Here is an 18613-nt window from a genome sequence, read left to right as displayed (position 1 = left end):
TGGCGCCCACCGTGGGGCCGATCAAGATCAGCTCTTATCGGCCATTCTTATGGTTTTCACTAGAAGCCATAACAGACGCGCAACAGACGACCTAGATCGCTCAACTACCATGGATAGGGATGCAGCAACATTGAGGAGGCTGATCGACCAGGTCGAACAGATGCGGAAACAACACGCCGCCAACCTACAAAGCATGCGTGCCAAGCACAAAACTGATCTAGCAGCAACGCGCACCGCTAATGAAGCCGACCTAGCGGCACTATGCACCGAGAATGAGTGCATTCACACCCAACTCCTTCGGCGTCCCTCAAATCAACCCCCCCCGCAGAGTAAGCTGAATAAGGACGAAGGGCACTCGGTTTCACAACCGCCAACAGCGGCTAGGGCACCGACTCCCAAGCCTCCCACACATCAGTCTCACGCGCCGACGAACAGGTCGACGCACGACGTCAGCAAAGCCCCTGCCCACGGCACGGGGAATCAGACAACCTTCCGCCGCCATCCTTTCGTGGACGATATCAAGGAGACACCTCTCCCCTTTGGGCGAAAGCCTTTCCACCTCGACCGCTACGACGGCACAACCGACTCGGACGAGCATATCAATCTATACACCACCTAGGTAAACCTCTATACTAATGAGGATGTTATACTGTGCAGGGTTTTTCCAACCTCGCTCAAGGAGGCTGCACTCAACTGGTATACCCAGCTACCCACCGAGTCAATTGACAGCTTCGGCACCCTGGTCAGACGGTTCACAGCGCAGTATGCGACAAGTCAGCCTCATCACATAACGTCAGCTGCTCTGGCCAGCCTCAGACAGAGCGATGACGAACCACTACGGACGTTCATGCAATGCTTTGTCAGCAACTTGGTGAAAATTTGAAATTTGAATCTCGAGGTCGCCCTACACGACATGCTCATGGCACTCAAGCCCGAACCGTTTGTCGACAGCCTATGTCGCGAAGCTCCTCGCGACATGGACGAGCTAGCGCCCGTGCTGCTGGATACATCCAGATGGGAGAACACTCCGCCTTCCGTGACCAGGATCGCGGAAAACCACAAGGAAAGCAAGACCAAGGTCAGGCCACAAACATTTAAACATTTAAAATTCTGAGGTCGAGTACGAACCTTAAACATTCCTATCCGAGGTCGAGAACAAACCTTGTTCCTATCCGAGGTCGAGAACGAACCTTGTTAAAATTCTGAGGTTGAGTACGAACCTTAAACATTCTTACCCGAGGTCGAGAATGAACCTCGTTAAAATTCTGAGGTCGAGTACGAACCTTAAACATTCTTACCCGAGGTCGAGAACGAACCTCGTTAAAATTCTGAGGTCGAGTACGAACCTTAAACATTCTTACCCGAGGTCGAGAACGAACCTCGTTAAAATTATGAGGTCGAGTACAAAACCTTAAACATTCCAACCCGAGGTCGAAAACGAACCTCGTTAAAATTCTTAGGTCGAGTACGAACCTTAAACATTCCTACCCGAGGTCGAAAACGAACCTCGTTAAAATTCTGAGGTCGAGTACGAGCCTTAAACACTCTTACCCGAGGTCGAGAATGAACCTCGTTAAAATTCTAAGGTCGAGTACGAACCTTAAACACTCTTACCCGAGGAACGAACCTCATTAAAATTTTGAGGTCAACCTTAAACATTCTTACCTGAGGTCGAAAATGAACCTCGTGAAGGCTTACCTAACTCTATTCTAAGGTCGAATACGAACCTTAATACGCATATTCCGAAGAATTTAAACCTTATGAAAGTCCACTAAACTCTATTTAAGTCGCATACGAACCTTAATATTAATATCTGAGGTCGAGGTCGAACCCCGGTACTGTCCTTAAAGGTCGAATATGAATCTTAATCAAATCATTAACGTAAACCCGAGGTCGAGCACGAACCCCGGTACTCTTACTCAAAGGTCGAATACGAACCTTAATCAAATCATTCACATAAACCCCGAGGTCGGGTATGAACCCCGGTACTCTCGTTAAAGGTCAAATACGAATCTTAATTAAATCATTCACGTAAACCCTGAGGTCGAGCACGAACCCCGGTACTATCCTTAAAGGTCGAATACGAATCTTAATCAAATCATTCACGTAAACCCGAGGTCGAGCACGAACCCCGGTACTCTTACTCAAAGGTCGAATTCGAACCTTAATCAAATCATTCACATAAACCCCGAGGTCGAGCACGAACCCCGGTACTCTTACTCAAAGGTCGAATTTGAACCTTCATAACCTCAATATTTTCACTTAAAGGTCGAATCCGAACCTCCATCGCTTATCCCAATTTGAGGTCGAGCACGAACCTAAAACACATAAATCCGAGGTCGAATACGAACCTCAATATTCTCACCTAAGGTCAAGTCTGAACCTTCGTCCATCTCAATTTGAGGTCGGGTACGAACCTCAACATGAACCTTCATTAGCCAGTTTATCACAAATTCGAGGTCGAATGCGAACTTCGACATCCCCACAAGATCGACTTCGAACCTTAATCAAACCGCTTCGCTCATCACTTCGCCAAACCGTCTAACCCATAATCCGAGGTCAAGTCCGAACCTCGTTGAAATTGTAAGGTCGAGCACGAACCTTAAATACTCTTATCCGAGGTCGAGTTCGAACCTCGTTGAAATTATAAGGTCGAGCACGAACCTTAAATATTCTTACCCAAGGTCGGTAACGAACCTCGTTAAAATTCCAAGGTCGAGTTCGAACCTTATTATGCCAAGGTCGAGTCCGAACCTTGAGACTATATTTTCTTAACCAAGGTCAAACACGAACCGTGTTACGCCAAGGTCGAGTCTGAACCTTGAGACTATACTTTCTTAATCAAGGTCGAGTTCGAACCCTGATATGTCAAGGTCAAGTCAGAACCTTGAGACTATATTTTCTTAACCAAGGTTCAAGTTCGAACCTTAGTTCAAACGTTCCATTCGAATTTGAGGTCGGATACGAACCTCGATACTTTCACCTAAGGTCGAATTCGAACCTTAGTTCAATCGTTTCACTCGGTTTGAGGTCGAATACGAACCTCGATACTCTCACCCGAGGTCGAATTTGAACCTTAGTTCAATCGTTTCACTCAAAGTTGAGGTCGAATACGAACCTCAATATTGTCACCTAAGGTCGAATTCGTACCTTAGTTCAATCGTTTCACTCAAAGTTGAGGTCGGATACGAACCTTAATACTCTCATCCGAGGTCGAATTCGAACCTCGTTTAAAGTTCAGCCATCTTTAGTTTGAGGTTGAATACGAACCTCAATACTCTCATCCGAGGTCGAGTCCGAACCTCGTTAAAAGTTCACCCAACTTTGGTTTGAGGTCGAATACGAACCTCAATACTCTCATCCGAAGTCGAGTCTGAACCTCGAGATCACATTTTATCAACCAAGGTCGAGTTCGAACCTTGATATGCCAAGGTCGAGTCCAAACCTTGAGATCACATTTTCTTAACCAAGGTCGAGTTTGAACCTTGTTATGCCGAGGTCGAGTCCGAACCTCGAGATCACATTTTATCAACCAAGGTCGAGTTCGAACCTTGATATGCCAAGGTCGAGTCCAAACCTGGAGATCACATTTTCTTAACCAAGGTCGAGTTCGAACCTTGTTATGTCGAGGTCGAGTCCGAACCTCGAGATCACATTTTATCAACAAGGTCGAGTTCGAACCTTGATATGCCAAGGTCGAGTCCAAACCTTGAGATCACATTTTCTTAACCAAGGTCGAGTTCGAACCTTGTTATGCCGAGGTCGAGTCCGAACCTCGAGATCACATTTATCAACCAAGGTCGAGTTCGAACCTTGATATGCCAAGGTCGAGTCCAAACCTTGAGATCACATTTTCTTAACCAAGGTCGAGTTCGAACCTTGTTATGCCGAGGTCGAGTCCGAACCTCGAGATCACATTTTATCAACCAAGGTCGAGTTCGAACCTTGATATGCCAAGGTCGAGTTCGAACCTTGAGATCACATTTTATTAACCAAGGTTGAGTTCGAACCTTGATATGCCAAGGTCGAGCTCGACCCTTAAAAATCACATCTACTTAACAAGATCGAATTAGAACATTCAAACATCAAATTTGGGAGCTCCTCAGAAGCCTCTTTGCTCTTACATCACTCGGTGCTGGGGGGCAAGTGTACTGGCCAGCAGAGTTGCCAACTTGTCCCTCACCAATCTATTGACCCGGTCAAAGGTTTACTAGCCTGACCAAGCAGCAAACTCATTATTGTCGAGTTCCTCAGCTCGACCATGAAACATGGATATCGAAATACCACATCGGCCCAAAGATGCCACGTCATCAAACGGATAAAAATACAATTTTGTCACCGCACCGCAATCACAAGGTAAAACCCTAACAATGTCAATGTGCCGGTAGACAGTAAAAACCCTAATATTAAATCATTTTACTCAAAATTTGAGGTCGAGTACGAACCTCGTTAAAATTCCGAGGTTGAGTACGAACCTCGACAAGCTCACTTGAGGATCGAGTTCAAACCTTAACGCGTTTATTTGAGGTTCGAATACGAACCCTAAACATTCTCATCCGAGGTCGAGAACGAACCTTGTGAAGGATTACCTAACCCTATCTCAAGGTCGAATACGAGCCCGAACCTCGTCCAAGTTTGAGGTCAAACACGGACCTCAACATCCTTATTTAAAGTCGAGTACGAACCTTAAGTTCGTTCAGCAGAATTCAAACCCGAACCTCGTTAAAGGTCGAGGTCAAATACGGACCTCAACATCCTTATTTAAGGTCGAGTCCGAACCTTAATAAAATCGTTTCAACCAAATCTAAGGTCGAGTATGAACCAAATCCGAGGTCGAATACGAACCTCGACACTCTTGTTAAGGTCAAGTCTAAACCTCATCATCCGAGGTCGAATACGAACCTCGATGCCCTCGCCTAAGGTCGAGTTCGAACCTTAATTAAATCATTTTACTCAAAATTTGAGATCGAGTACGAACCCTAACACGCCCATTTAAGGTCGAATACGAACCTTAACACATTCATTTGAGGTCGAATACGAACCTTAACATGTCTATTTAAGGTCGAGTACGAACTTCGACATGTTTATTCGAGGGCGAGTACGAACCTTAGTATGCTAATCTGAGGTCGAGTTCGAACCTCAGCATGATTAAGGTTGAGTCCAAACCTTCACAAAAATTATCTAACAGAAAAATCCAAGGATGAATTCGAACCTCGGTATGACAAAAGCTGAGTCCGAACATTCGCAAAGTTACTTAATGAAAAATCCGAGGTCAAATTCGAACCTCGGTATGATTGAGGTCGAATCCGAACTATAGTACGATGAAGGACAAACACGAACCTTAACACGATTATTCGAGGTCGACTACGAACCTTAACACGTTTATTCAAGGTCGAATACGAACCTTAACATATTTGTTTAAGGTTGAATATGAACCTTAAACACGCGAACTTGGTTGAATATGAACCTTAAACACGCGAACTTGAGGTCGAGCCCGAACCTCGAAATGATCGAGGTCAAATCTGAACCTCGGCACTACTACTTAAGATCAAGCTTAAACCTTCACGAAAATCTAAGGTCAGGTTCGAACCTCGGCTTATTACGGTCAAGTTTGAACCTTCACAAAAATTACTTAGATCTAAGATCGAATTTGAATCCTGGTTCGATTGAAATCGAGTTCGAACCTTCACGAGAAACTACTTAAAATTAAGGTCGAATTTAGATCTCAGCGTGAGCTTTCACCAAAAATGAGAGTGTACAACAGACATCGAACGTGTGTCTCAAAATGTGTGCAAAGCAAAAACTAAACGCAAACACATAAAGGCAGAAGAAAAATATGCATATACAAACAAAGTTCCCAGAGTTCAACGCTTGAATTCAAAATAGAAAATCAAAGCAAAGGGAAAATTAAACTAGGTCATAACAAAATTGGCCTACGTAGAGGCATTCTTGCTGGAGCTATCCTTCACGTCGTCCTCCTTGACGAGCTCGGTCTTAACTCCTCGACCTACGGCCTTCAGAGCTCGGGGGGCTAGTGTACTGACCGTACTTCGCACCCGGGCTCCGAGCCCGGATTAGCGATACAAAGCCACCCCGGGCACACGCTGAGCGACGTCAGCCCAGTATTTGGGGCCCGGTATTTGGGCAGATCATTCCCGAACCCGGGGATCTCGTCCCAGATCAGAACCGCCCTCCAATTATATCATATTATATCTCATCATATCGTATCATATCATATCATATGATATCTTATCATATCATATCATATGATATCTTATCATATCATGTCTTATCTCAGGCCCAAGGCCCAAGACAACCCTAATTCACACAAAGGTATGTGCATTATTTATACGAGACTCATACTCCCACAAACACTAACTTTAGCATCGGAGTCTCTTTTGCAGGTACCACCCCCATCTTGGAGCACCAGCGTACCAATGAAGGAGACTCGCCGATCTTACCCGGCGGATCAGCTCTACAGCAGATTTCCGGTAAGAACAGTTGTCATTATAATTATAATAAATTAAAAAATATATATTAAATATATATTGTCAATGTTTCTGATCTTAAGTTGAGAGTGAGAAAAAAAATATTATTAATTTTAATATATATATATATATATATATTACATTTATACCTATATATAAAAACGATTTCATGTTTTTGTGCACATAATTTTTAGAATATTTTATTTTTAAATAATAAAAAATAATATTAAAAATTAATAATTTTTATAAATTTAATATTGAAATTTAAGATTTTAAAATTTGAAAACTAAATATAATATTAATTAATTTAATAAATATTAATAATTTTTAAATATCCTTAAATAGATATAAAGACATGAAATATCTTTCATAAAATAAAAACTTATGGGCATAGCCCTCCTTTAGGGAATAGATGGTTCGGCCTCTATCTAGATTCCGCGCATAATTTACTTCAATTGCCACACAATTTATTGATTGATACGTATAAATTAATAGACAACTCTATCTAAGTATATGATATATAAGTTTTTTATTTATGTCGTGTCACAAATGCAAAAAATATACAATTTTGTGCATATATTCTCTCTTGAAAGTTAGGAGATGGAGAAGCAAGTTAGTTTGACTTTACATATATGCCCATTTTCAATACAACTTCACAATTAAGCTCTCGGTCAACTTGCAACTATATAAAACACTAATTATTTTCTAAAGAAAAATAAAAGCATCCACTAACTAACACCAAGTTTTATTGAATATTGTTTACTCAACTTAAACGCTGGTTTAACCCCATAAAACCAATATAGATTCAATTTTAATATCTTTTTTATTCAGATTAATTTTCAATAAATTGAAAATCACTCTCGTTTAAAGTAATTATTATGAAAATTTATATTTTCAATCACAAGACAATCTATAAATTCCTTGAAATCAATTTTTAGCTTCAAACTTTATTGTTTTCATTATGTACTTCACAAAATTAATATTTCCTTTCCTTTTTTATATCATTATTTATTCTAGCATAGTTAATGGAGTTTCTAAACTATACCAACAAAATATGAAAAGAAATTTATTAAGAAAGACAAAATTCATTTCAATAATCTCTTCACTTTAAAGAAATTAATGACTGTCGATTGGAAATATATTTGGCGGAAAAAAATGACATTTCTTGGGACTTTAGTGATATTTAAGAAATTGAACTTGTAGAACCCAAGTTGTGGAACATGTTCGTAATTTCCAAAATAGCACACAAATTAATTTAGTGATGAAGTCGTGTGTAGTCGATAACAAAATAAATATTTATATTAGGTTAGTAGTCAATGTTTGCATACTAGCATCCATATGAGGACTCACATGACATGTCTCATCCAATAATGTTAATTGCGTTATGTAGTAACTTGTGTCTTCTGCCTAGTTGACTCCATCATAAATAAAAGCAACTTATGCAATTATTATTTAACACAAAATCAATGAAAATTACAGCAGCCAAGCTATTAGTATTTTTGGTCACCAAGTCTATGATTAAGAAGCTAAGAAGCTAGGACAAATTTATGGTATGTTTGAGACAACTGGCATGCACATGGGAAGAGGAATCAAAATGGCAAAAATATGCATTCATCAGCTTTGCAATTTCATATATTCATAGTTTGGCACAACGACAGACACAAAACATGTAACATCATCATTCTGAGGTGGGGGGCATCTTGTATTGTTTCTTTTTTTCCTTTTTCTTTTCGTTAACATGTTTAAGTATTGTTTGTTTCATCTTTCGTTTCTCCCTCCCAAATAATCCATATTTTTTAATCAATTCATCTCACAATGCTCAGTATTTTCTCTCCCTTTGCCACTCTCATTTCAACTTTAAATGACAAACAAACACGTTAGTTGGTTGTTTGGCTGCACCTGTAGTTCCTTTCATTTATGATCGCCCCAAAGATTTTGTCACATGCTTAATGTCAGACTAATTCTCCTTTTATTCTTCTTACATTCATTTTTATATGTAGTCTCAAGAATTTACACATTTTGAAGAAAGATCTACCTCAACTTGATAACCAACTCTTTAATTAGAAATTATAATATAATTCAAAACCAATGTGTGTTTATAGAGGTAGTCAATTATATGATATAACACATCATTTTTACTTTTGAATTTTGAAAAAAAAAATGTTGAGAATTTCATATCGAGTAGAATAAAAAACTTAGCATGTTTAATTACTTTTAGTTGTGAAACTCTCTTTCACTTAATAAACTATTTTTTGAGTTGGATTTTTCTCTCATGCTTATTAGGTCCTAAAAAAATTAATAAGACTCAATTACATATTGCATGAAAATCGATTGATCCGGGACTAGAAATGTTTTCTTTTTTATAGTTTGACGGTTATACCTACAGAAGTACTCAATTGAAAAACAAAAAGTCCTCGTGTTAAACATGGACTGCTTCGTTGTAATAGTGGTTGGAGTGTACTTAAAGTAATATACTTTTGTTCAAATGGACTAAGAATTATCTTAGACATTTATATTCATCTGAGGCTAAATAAATTTGAAAAACTTTCATTTAAGCAATTGTTAAATAAAAAAATTAATAACTATCTAGTTACTTTATATTTATGATACTTTTGCTTGGTTAGATAATGATATCTCTAATCAAGGCACAGAAAGTTCCAATTTTATAAGGTAAAAAATAATATTTTATCTTCGACTATAGTTGCATGAATTTTTGTAACCAAAAAAATAAATAGTTTCATGATGTCTAGAGCACGCGATCTTATTAATATGAATGTCGAACCACATAATCCTTTTAGACTTTTACCCCCAAAAAAATCCTTTTAGAACAGGATAGTTTTTAAAATATAGATAAAATAATCAGATTTGTTCTATTTTTATATTTCTACGTACCAACTTTACTACAAATATAACTAATACTAGTATTGTTTTTCTCTCGCGGATAATAATTATTTTGTCCTTGATAGTAATTAGTAAATATCTTTTGTTTTCTTTTTTTAAGACTAAAATGTATGCGACTTAGACCCTCTCTAATTTTATAGTAGTGTTTGACATAAAAAAAAGAGTCAAACACATTAGAAACATAAAACTTCTTAAAACTTAAAAGAGCTTATTTTATCTTAAAATTTAGAAGTTACTTCCTCACCCATTTTATCTTTAAAAAAAAATAATAAGCTCCTTTTTATTACGCCAAAAAAAAGGAATTTATTTTTTAAAAAAAAAGGGGGCTTATTTTTCTGTAAAAATAAAATGGATGAGGAAATATCTTTTAAAACAAAAACTAACTGAAGTAACTTTCATAAATGAGTTGCACAGTTTAGCATCATGGACTAATCAATGCCGAATAAAGAAATAAAGAAACAAAATTTTAAGTTTCAAGGTTGCTTGCAAGTTCTATAAATTAATAAGAATTTTTCTCTTTTTCAAATAGACATTTTGAACTTAAATTTTATCCATTTATGTAAATAGGTTTTTTCAACTTTCAATTTTTTGGGAGATTACCATGTTATTGGTGTAGGGAAATCTAACGGGTTATTTTTTTAGTAGAATCTTATATATATATATATATATATATATATATATATATATATATATATATATATGTGTGTGTGTGTGTGTGTGTTCTTTTCATTAACAAAACTTGAACTTGTAACCTTACTCAGATCCGAGCTCAATTCTACCAACCTCAATGACTTTAATTTTATCTCAATATTTAAACTACACTTATTTTACTAATAAATATAAACATAGTTTCCTACAATTTAGGCTTTTATTTAGGCAGTATAAAGTTTAAACCACGTCTTATTAATAGAGACAATATTAGTAATAAATTAACAAAATAATGCAGAGCACTTAATCGTGTAGATGGCCTTGTATAGTATAAGTGGACTGGATTAGATAAAAAAGAAGCCAGACTCAGTCTGAACAGCATCTCCCAAGACCCACCAAAAAAGGAAAAAAATAAATATATATATATATATATATATATATATATATATATATATATATATATATATATAACGTGGAGCACCGTAAAAAGAAAATAAATAAATTATAAAAAAAATCCTAAAAGGTAAGACAAGACAGTGTTTCCAGTCCCGTTTGCATCACAAGAGATGGAGCCAGTAGTGACGTTTAAAAGTAATATGAAAATCATTTACAAGGCATGTATGCAGATGAAGAAATTAAGAAAACATGGTCACCAAACTCAGTTTGTGCATAACAAGGTATAGATGAAGAATCTGGAAATCATATATAATGGTAAAAGTGAGACAAGTATAATAGTAGATTGTTCAATACTAAGTAGTAAGTAATAGGAGTGAGATTTTACATCAGTCTTCGTCATAAGAGACATGAAAGTTGGTTGTGCAGCCAGAAGCTTCAGGGTCTTCAGCCCCACAACAGTCATAGAACTTGGCAGCATAAGGTGGATCATCCGGACCCAATTCATAGTACCTTCATAATTAACAAAAACAGAAATGACAGAATTTGGGGATAGACAGATAGAAAGATAATTCAACTTAAACAAAAATAAAAAATTCCAAGTTACCAGCCTGGCTTACACCTGATACGGTGAAGCCAACACTAAGATCTGGTCAGCTTGAAATTTCATTCCTAAAATAATTTGCAGCAGGCTGTCTATCCCAATGCCTTTGTAGAATCACCATTAATGATATCCAGAGTTCCTCATTTTATGTTACTTCTATGTCACACACACACCTCCAATTTAGTTTTCCAAGCATAACATTGGCATATTATGCTTTGCTTTATTTAAGATTTTTGGGTGTAAGATTTAGATTTTTTTGTTGCCATAAGCCTGATTAAAGTGTACGAGCTTAGACACTCACATAAAAACGTGATTAATAAATGATAGTCACAGCCTCGAATAGTCTACGGGTAACAAAACTTCGTCTTTTGGAATAGTGAAAGAACAAGTAACACAACTTAATCCTACTAAGCGTTTTGTAGATTACCAATAATAAAAAAATGTACTGTGCATGACATGTCTAACATGTCGATCTTCTTAAGGCTACAAGTGGGAAATTTGGGGAGATCAACAGATTTTGACAACTGAAGAAAAAACAGACACTTGGAGATTCAACACCACTAAAGGGATTCCAGAATTAATTAGAGAACAGCTATGTTAATGAATAAATTGTCCTTTTTGTCACGAAATTTGATAAGACTTTTGGATAGTGAATACAGCAATGTGACCATGTTAAAAGTAATCAAGAAAGGATGCCAGTGTCAGAAGATTTCAGTCAAACTGAGTATTGACTATTGTAATTAAAGAAGTAATGTAAAAGTTCTTAGTTTCTTACAGTTTAACGAAATATTAAAGCCTAGGTAGTTTCTAACAAATATGAGCATTTTCAATGGAAATAACTCATTTAAGTTGCTTAATGTATTCAAAAATGAAAAAAGTAATTCCCAGTGTGTCATGTTAGTATTAAGCAATTCAAACACAAATCTACTTTAATGATAAGAAATTTTAAGAAATCTAACTTTTAGAATTTTTTTTCTAATCATTTATGAATCAATTTTAAGTTTTTATTAAAAAAGATAATTGCACTACAAGGAAAGAAAATAAACTACGAGAAAAAATATACAATAAGTAGATATTAAAAATAAAATAAAACAATAATAAATACATGGACATTATACGAAATTAATTTTCATCATTATTATTTCCGAAACGTTCCCAAATATGTTTAATAAGATCTACTTAAAATCTGGTAAGGAACGGTTGCTTGAAGAAGCATCTCTCTCTTCTTCAAGCAACTCATATTGTCACGTCAAAGTCCTCCAATAACAAGAAACCGGGATTTGAGTTACTTCATGGGACAAGCAACTCCCATTGGAGTTACTCTAACAAATAAAAGGTTTTTAACATAGCCTCGGTGGATCATGCAAACATTTTATACATATGCCATTGGTTGAAGCAAAAAAGTTATTTCTAACGAAAATAAATGTGACAGCCACAGGTGTATATATTCCATCCTTCTTACAATTTATGGTTTCAACAACGAGGCAACGACATCTAAATCATCATCTACAACCACAACATAATCTAGAGATCCCCATTTGTATATTATTTTGTTTAAATGACCACTAATTTGCCCAGAGTTTTTTCTTTTAAAAATATTATGCAAGGTGTGAGTACTGCATGGCTTGCTTATCAAGCCTTTTTTATGCACAACTAGTTTTTCCCTTTTTTCCCCCTAATAAGTATTTTATGTTAAAAATGGGTGAAGTGACCCTCAAGAGGTTGCTCAAGTGATAGGCAAACTTGAGCTCAGTGGAGGCTTGAGGGGCAATTACAGCAGTGTCGAGAGTTTGAAGCTATGGAAGGGGAAGGGTCAACTTAGGAATATTAGTATATTAGAGAATCCATACTGATATCTCAATTAATGTAAAGGACACAGAAATGGAAAGTTTTTATTGGAATGGAAAGGAAATACAAGACTTTCGTATTTTCAATGTAATTTTTTTGTCAACAAAAAGTTGGACAAAGACATGTACCCAATTATTATAAAACATAACAAGTATATAATCATATATGTGGATGAAGGAATGGGGAGATAACATCTCATAATATTTTACACATTGCAGGTAACTATTATAGGCATGCATTGAATCAGTCTAATTTCATCCCTAACCCCAAGTGAGGATTAATCTCACACCTAAAGGAAATTTATGAAGGAAGTATAGTTTTGCGAAGATGAAGCGAGAATTAGGGATGATAGAAAGAAATGGAAAGGAAAGGGCACCTCTTTTGATCGTCGTGACGGCGACAAACGAAGAAGGAAGTGTGGAAACGGCAAGAGGTTGAAGTGTTGGAAGCGGGGTTATAGCTTTGCTTGCACCTTTTACACACCTTTGAATTTTCCGATTGCTCCTCCTTCTCCATCTTCCTCCCACAAAACTCTCTTCCTCACAAATACTAACAACAATAAATCATTCTATAACACTGAAATATATATATGAGAAATGCTTATTTTTTAGTTGTGGCATGTTAGAACTTACACCAAAATTTTATGAAAAAAAGATACTTATTTTTTTTAAATTTAGTTAATTTATATAGAGAATATTATAATAATTTAATTTTAAAAAAAATAATATATATTTTCTTTTTTATTAACTTCATTCTCTAAGTCATTTCTCTTTCTTATTAAATTTTTTCCTAACTTATTTCTTTTTCTTATTAAATATCTTCTCTAACTCATTTATCTCTCTCTTATTAAATTCTTTTTCTAACTCATTTATCTCTCTCCTATTAAATCTTTTCTTTAACTCATTTCAATCTTATTTCTCGTGATGTCTCCCCCTCTCTCTTTAAACAAATAAAAAATTAATTAATAAAAAAAGATGAGTTGAAAAATGAAATTAATAAGAGAGAGAAAATGTTTTATTTTTTTTTAAATTAAATTAAACTACTATAATATCTTTTATACAAATTAACCAAATCAAAGTAAATAAGTGATTTTATTGTGCTAAAATTTTGGTGTAAGTTGCTAACGTACTCCAACTAAAATATAGATAAGAGTATATTAGCATTCCCTTATATATATATATATAATCCTATTTATTGAAGACTTTATTAAATGGTATATTCACACTTTGTTTATGTTTAATATTTAGGATAATTAAGTTTTTTTAATAAATGAATATTTAAAGTATATTTTGATTAATAATTTTGTTAAATACTTGTAACCAAATTATTTTATTAGTATAAATGATATTGATTTAAATATATTTATAATCCTATAAAATATAATAGAAATACTTTATTTTTAAAATTTAATGATTATCTAACATTATTTTAATTTATCAATTAATATAATAATAAAATAAATAATAAATTTTTAAATTTTACCAATAAGATCCAACACTCGCTATGTACGGTTTGGACAATTTGTATTAAAAAAGAAAAGACTTAGTTAGCGATTTAATCTACTTTGATAATTTGTCTTGAAAATAAGTGATTTCTGACTATCGAGGAATATATTTTCAGTGATCAACAAAAATAAAATTATTTAAATTTTTAAAATATATATTATTTTTTGTTTCATACTTTTTCTTTCCATTTATTTTATACTATTTCAATGACGGTTTTCCTAAAGCCTTTTTTATTTATTTTATTTGGTAATGACGATTTTCCTAACTAGCCGAAGGCAAAAACCATGCAACACACTCCATAAATTCAGCTTGCATAGTGATAAAAAATAAATTAAAAAAAATCAGCTTGCATGATTCAGCACGATTTAAGCCTGTTTTCATTGAAGAGCAAAGCAGCTACGCGCATTGCTTCTGAGTTCTGAGCAAGGTAATGAGTAGTAGTATGGCATGCGTTTGCAAATGCCAACTAGGTGCAATGATAACCGTACATTTATGTGGTAATTCTCAAATTAGTTGTAATAAGGTCATGAGATGACATGTTCAAATTTTCACGTAACCTTTGGTTCAATTTACAGTATCCTCCTCCTACACTATATTTGGGCCATTTGCAGGCAGGAGGCAGCAAATGGAATATTCACACAGTTGAATCATTTTAACTGAACTCATCAGATTTCTCACATGTATGTTGCATCATCATCATATTCTGCTGTGTCTTGCCTTCCTGAAATGATGTTAAACAAGCTCTTTGTGGCTCGGCCAACTGCTCTAGAAGTCTTTCTAGCTGCTCCAGCAACAGCAGGTTGCAAAGAAATTATGGGCAAACTTGCCCTCTCTTGAATCATGGCTGTAAGAAACCAAACTATAATCAGACCAACATAGAAGACAAGATACCCCAGATATCAGTATCCATATTGAACAAATGCTCCAATACTTGATCGCTTTTACTTGTTTAGAAGAAAATTAGCTACTTAATAATACAATGCTTTAGCTGCTAATGGCATTCAAAGCTCTGTATATGAATGTGGGGAAAAAATGAATCTATTGGTATGAAAAGAGATTGATGATTGATTTGTGTGTGGGTGCATGTCAGTGTGTATTCAATTGCTAACACTGCATGAGCTCTTACAAAAATCATCCATTGAAAAATGAAACTCAACATTTCAACGCACAAAAAGGATGGAGTTAAAATTCTCCAGATTGAGTATTTCTCAGTACATGATTGTGTAGATAACTAAAACTAAACGAGCTGCTGAATGTTGTAGTTAAGATTAAGTGGGGGGGAATACAAAAGAAAAAACTAATGGAATCTCAGCAAACAGCATACATACATACGGTTTGTTGTTGTGCCATTGAACCAATCTGTCGGATTCCAGCTTCTGCTGCTTGCAAAGCTTGAGCTGACTTGTTGACACCATCTGCTATTTCCTGGCTAATTGCCAAAAGAAACAAATTATTTTATTTAGATCATGATATACAAAACGATTAAAGGCTAATTTTGAAAATCAATTCCTCACAAGGGGAGCACTAGCACTCTCTTACGAAGTCTTTTTAAACACTATTTTTATTAGGTGAAATTTGTGCCGTTGGGGTCTCACAAATTTCACCCAATAATAAAGAGTATGCGAAAGCAGTTGTTGCTGGCATTTACTTTCCCTATAAAAGGGCATCCACTTTTTTATCATTAGCAGTTCCCAAATGTCCAAAAATTTCAAAGTTCATTTACTTTGCTGATAAAAATCTTATAAGGTTGTATGTTGTATCAGATTGAAAGGTTTATGTCAGCACTTTTCACTTGCATACTAAAAACACTGGATGAACAACCAAACACATCTTCCAATAATCGAATAGAAGGGTTCAAAAGGATCTCTCCCAGACCAGCTAAACTTCAGAAGTGATACCAATCAAAAGAATTATAAATCTTGCATGTAGCAATCAGTGCAAGAAAAAGTCTTACTTAAAGTCCAATTCCTGCCGATGCAAGTTCATAACATCCACATCTTTCTGTTTCAAAGCAACCGTATATGAAACAATCTTATAAAATTGTTGAAATCACTGGCATGGAAACCTCTTGGCCCATACTATAATTTACAAGTCTTTTGTGGCTATAACTATGAAGCGCTTAGGCTCAACATATTGTTAAAGCAAACTACATAGTCAATCTATACTCTTAAGAATTAGCTTTCAATAATCAACACCCAGCAACTCAAACCAAGTAGAAAACTAGAATAAGAGAGAAACCCTTTTAATGAATATATATGTCACTTCCATTTCGGCTTTAATGAACTGTAAGAATTGATTGAGTACAGGTTTTAGGACACTATAGGACAGCAGTACAAATAAGTTGCACAAAACAGAACTACTATTTAATAATCTGAAGAAAAAAAAAGACCAACATTTAGAAGAAGTAATATATGGAAAGAAACACAGAAACAATGGATTCAAAGCAAGTTAATCATTTTTACCTTAGATCGCTTAGTTCTAGAGTTAGATCACTTATCTCCATCCCCGAAAGCCTAATAGCAGCCATGGTACTAGGGAGCTCCTCACGAGCTGTATCTGCCAGCTTGGAAAGGGATATTGCAGCATTTCTCATTGCCTAAGGAAAAAGATATGGAAAGAGTATATATGAGTATTTAGAGACTGTTTAGGTTTAACAATTATCCAAACAAGATAAATAAGGGGGTTACATATGGTACGTCTAGAGTCTAGAAATGAAAGCATACAGCGAGAAAAGCCAAACAATGCCAAGAAATTACAAGGTTGTTGCAGAAAGAAGTGGTCTAGCATAGCCAATAAGCCAAGTCAAATTCCTATTGCATTAAACAGATGAAGATCTCACACCAAAAACTAAAAATAAAAACCAAAGATCAATTACATTATATATAGGACATCTGTAGTTTCGCCTGTTGAAAGATTCGTCCGTTGGAATAAAGTTCATATAAAGGGGTATCCGAATCTAAATCTAAATTGTAATACAATTGAGAGCCTAGCATTCTTTCCATTCAAAGAGATCCCATATCCAGATTCCGAATCCTTTTTCAATGTTTAACTTACCAGCAACACAGCTAACGTTTCCTCCCAGGCAAACCTATTTAAAATCCAAAGCTCCCTCTAAGAAAAAAATCCTTTGTTTGGACAGATGTACTAAAAAAGGATTAAAGACAAATGAATAAGTTGCTATAAGTAATAAGTATGCACGCTTCACATTGCTCTCTCTCTCTCTCCAAACATGTGTGTTCAACTTGAATTGTAGAACAGGACTAATGCACATTTATAAATGATGTTAAAGAAGAGGGGAAAAAAAGTCAGGTAAAGCTAAGTGAGATCTTAATTTAAAGTTCAATAATGAAATCCCAACATGAAGAAGCTTTACAGAACTGTCTAAATGTAAACAACGTGAAAGACAACTTACAAAGAGTGTGGGAACGGCAGCAAAAACAAAGCTAGTGAACGCCACAGAGGTCTGTAGAAACAACAATCAAAACATCCAGTGTGAGCGTAATTTCTAGTTGAAAAATGAGGATGACGATAACCTAAAAAGTTAGGGGAAAAAAAGGAACGTACCGTAGAGGCGATGAATGCGAGGAGAAAGAAAGCTTGGTCAGTGAAACTAAGCTTGGGGATGGGAGAAAGGAAGGAAGGGGTTTTGGGGATTGTGATTTGGGTGTGAAGGGTTTGGTCTGAAGGGTTGGGTGATGGAGATGGAGCAGAGGAGCAACATGCAATAAGCATGGGAGCTGAGTTGTTCAATTTGAAGAGAAAATGATGGGAAAGGCTTTGTTTCCGTTTCTGTTTCTGTTTCAGTCTGAATCTGAGAAGCAGAGTAGAAGAGTGTTCCAATCGAGTGCTTGCGATCAGAGAATTCATGCCGATTGATTTCATTTCGCAATACAACCAAACCTTCTTCTCTCTTTCTCTTCTTTATGTCCATTTTTTCACTTCCACAACATAATAATTATAAATAAATAAAAAATACTATGTTTCAATAAATAAACCTGATTTAGTTTTTGAATAAAAGAATATTAAATGATTTTTACTTTCAAAATATGACGTCAATTTGAATTTAAGTTAAATTTCTATTTTGCAAAGATCAAAATGTTCTTGATTTTTTTAACATTTGAATTAGTTTATACGCATTTAAATCAATTTACCTCTCATCAAATTAGGTATTCATGTTGAAAATTCATAATAATGATACTTTTAAAACGTATTTCTTTTACCATCAG

General features: G+C 35.4%; 2 protein-coding genes across 3 annotated transcripts; both read right to left on the bottom strand.

The window, feature by feature from the left end:
• Positions 1-10520: 10520 nt before the first annotated feature.
• Positions 10521-13448, bottom strand: LOC109798751 (F-box only protein). Of its 2 annotated transcripts, XM_020359137.3 has the most exons (3): positions 13259-13448; positions 10819-10943; positions 10521-10729 (listed from the first exon to the last, which is right to left on the bottom strand). In XM_020359137.3, the coding sequence occupies exons 1-2, from the start codon at positions 13396-13398 to the stop codon at positions 10820-10822; spliced, it is 264 nt and encodes an 87-aa protein (XP_020214726.2). In that variant the 5' UTR covers positions 13399-13448; the 3' UTR covers positions 10521-10729; position 10819. The 2 variants fall into 2 exon arrangements, with proteins under 2 accessions (XP_020214726.2, XP_020214725.2); XM_020359136.3 differs by having other exon boundaries at positions 10521-10943.
• A 1293-nt stretch (positions 13449-14741) lies between these two features.
• On the bottom strand, positions 14742-18317 carry LOC109798302 (uncharacterized). The gene is made up of 5 exons (XM_020358520.3): positions 17952-18317; positions 17800-17850; positions 16850-16983; positions 15716-15816; positions 14742-15231 (listed from the first exon to the last, which is right to left on the bottom strand). The coding sequence occupies exons 1-5, from the start codon at positions 18267-18269 to the stop codon at positions 15062-15064; spliced, it is 774 nt and encodes a 257-aa protein (XP_020214109.2). The 5' UTR covers positions 18270-18317; the 3' UTR covers positions 14742-15061.
• Between the last annotated feature and the right edge of the window lie 296 nt (positions 18318-18613).

Source organism: Cajanus cajan, chromosome 8 (genome assembly GCF_000230855.2).
Source record: "Cajanus cajan strain Asha chromosome 8, NIPB_CcT2T_4, whole genome shotgun sequence".
Classification (NCBI taxonomy): Eukaryota; Viridiplantae; Streptophyta; class Magnoliopsida; order Fabales; family Fabaceae; genus Cajanus; species Cajanus cajan.
The sequence above is the reverse complement of the archived record's forward strand: the minus strand, read 5'-3'. Positions and strand labels throughout refer to the sequence as shown.

Excerpts from the sequence above, each read along its gene's own strand:
- LOC109798302 (XM_020358520.3), bottom strand. The coding sequence starts at position 18,269 with ATGAAATCAATCGGCATGAATTCTCTGATCGCAAGCACTCGATTGGAA. Across the intron at positions 16,984-17,799 it reads CTGCCGTTCCCACACTCTTT|GCAATGAGAAATGCTGCAAT; the intron begins GTAAGTTGTCTT and ends CTTTTTCCTTAG. Across the intron at positions 15,817-16,849 it reads CTAGAACTAAGCGATCTAAG|CCAGGAAATAGCAGATGGTG; the intron begins GTAAAAATGATT and ends TTTGGCAATTAG.
- LOC109798751 (XM_020359136.3), bottom strand. The coding sequence starts at position 13,398 with ATGGAGAAGGAGGAGCAATCGGAAAATTCAAAGGTGTGTAAAAGGTGC. Across the intron at positions 10,944-13,258 it reads CGTCACGACGATCAAAAGAG|GTACTATGAATTGGGTCCGG; the intron begins GTGCCCTTTCCT and ends TTAATTATGAAG.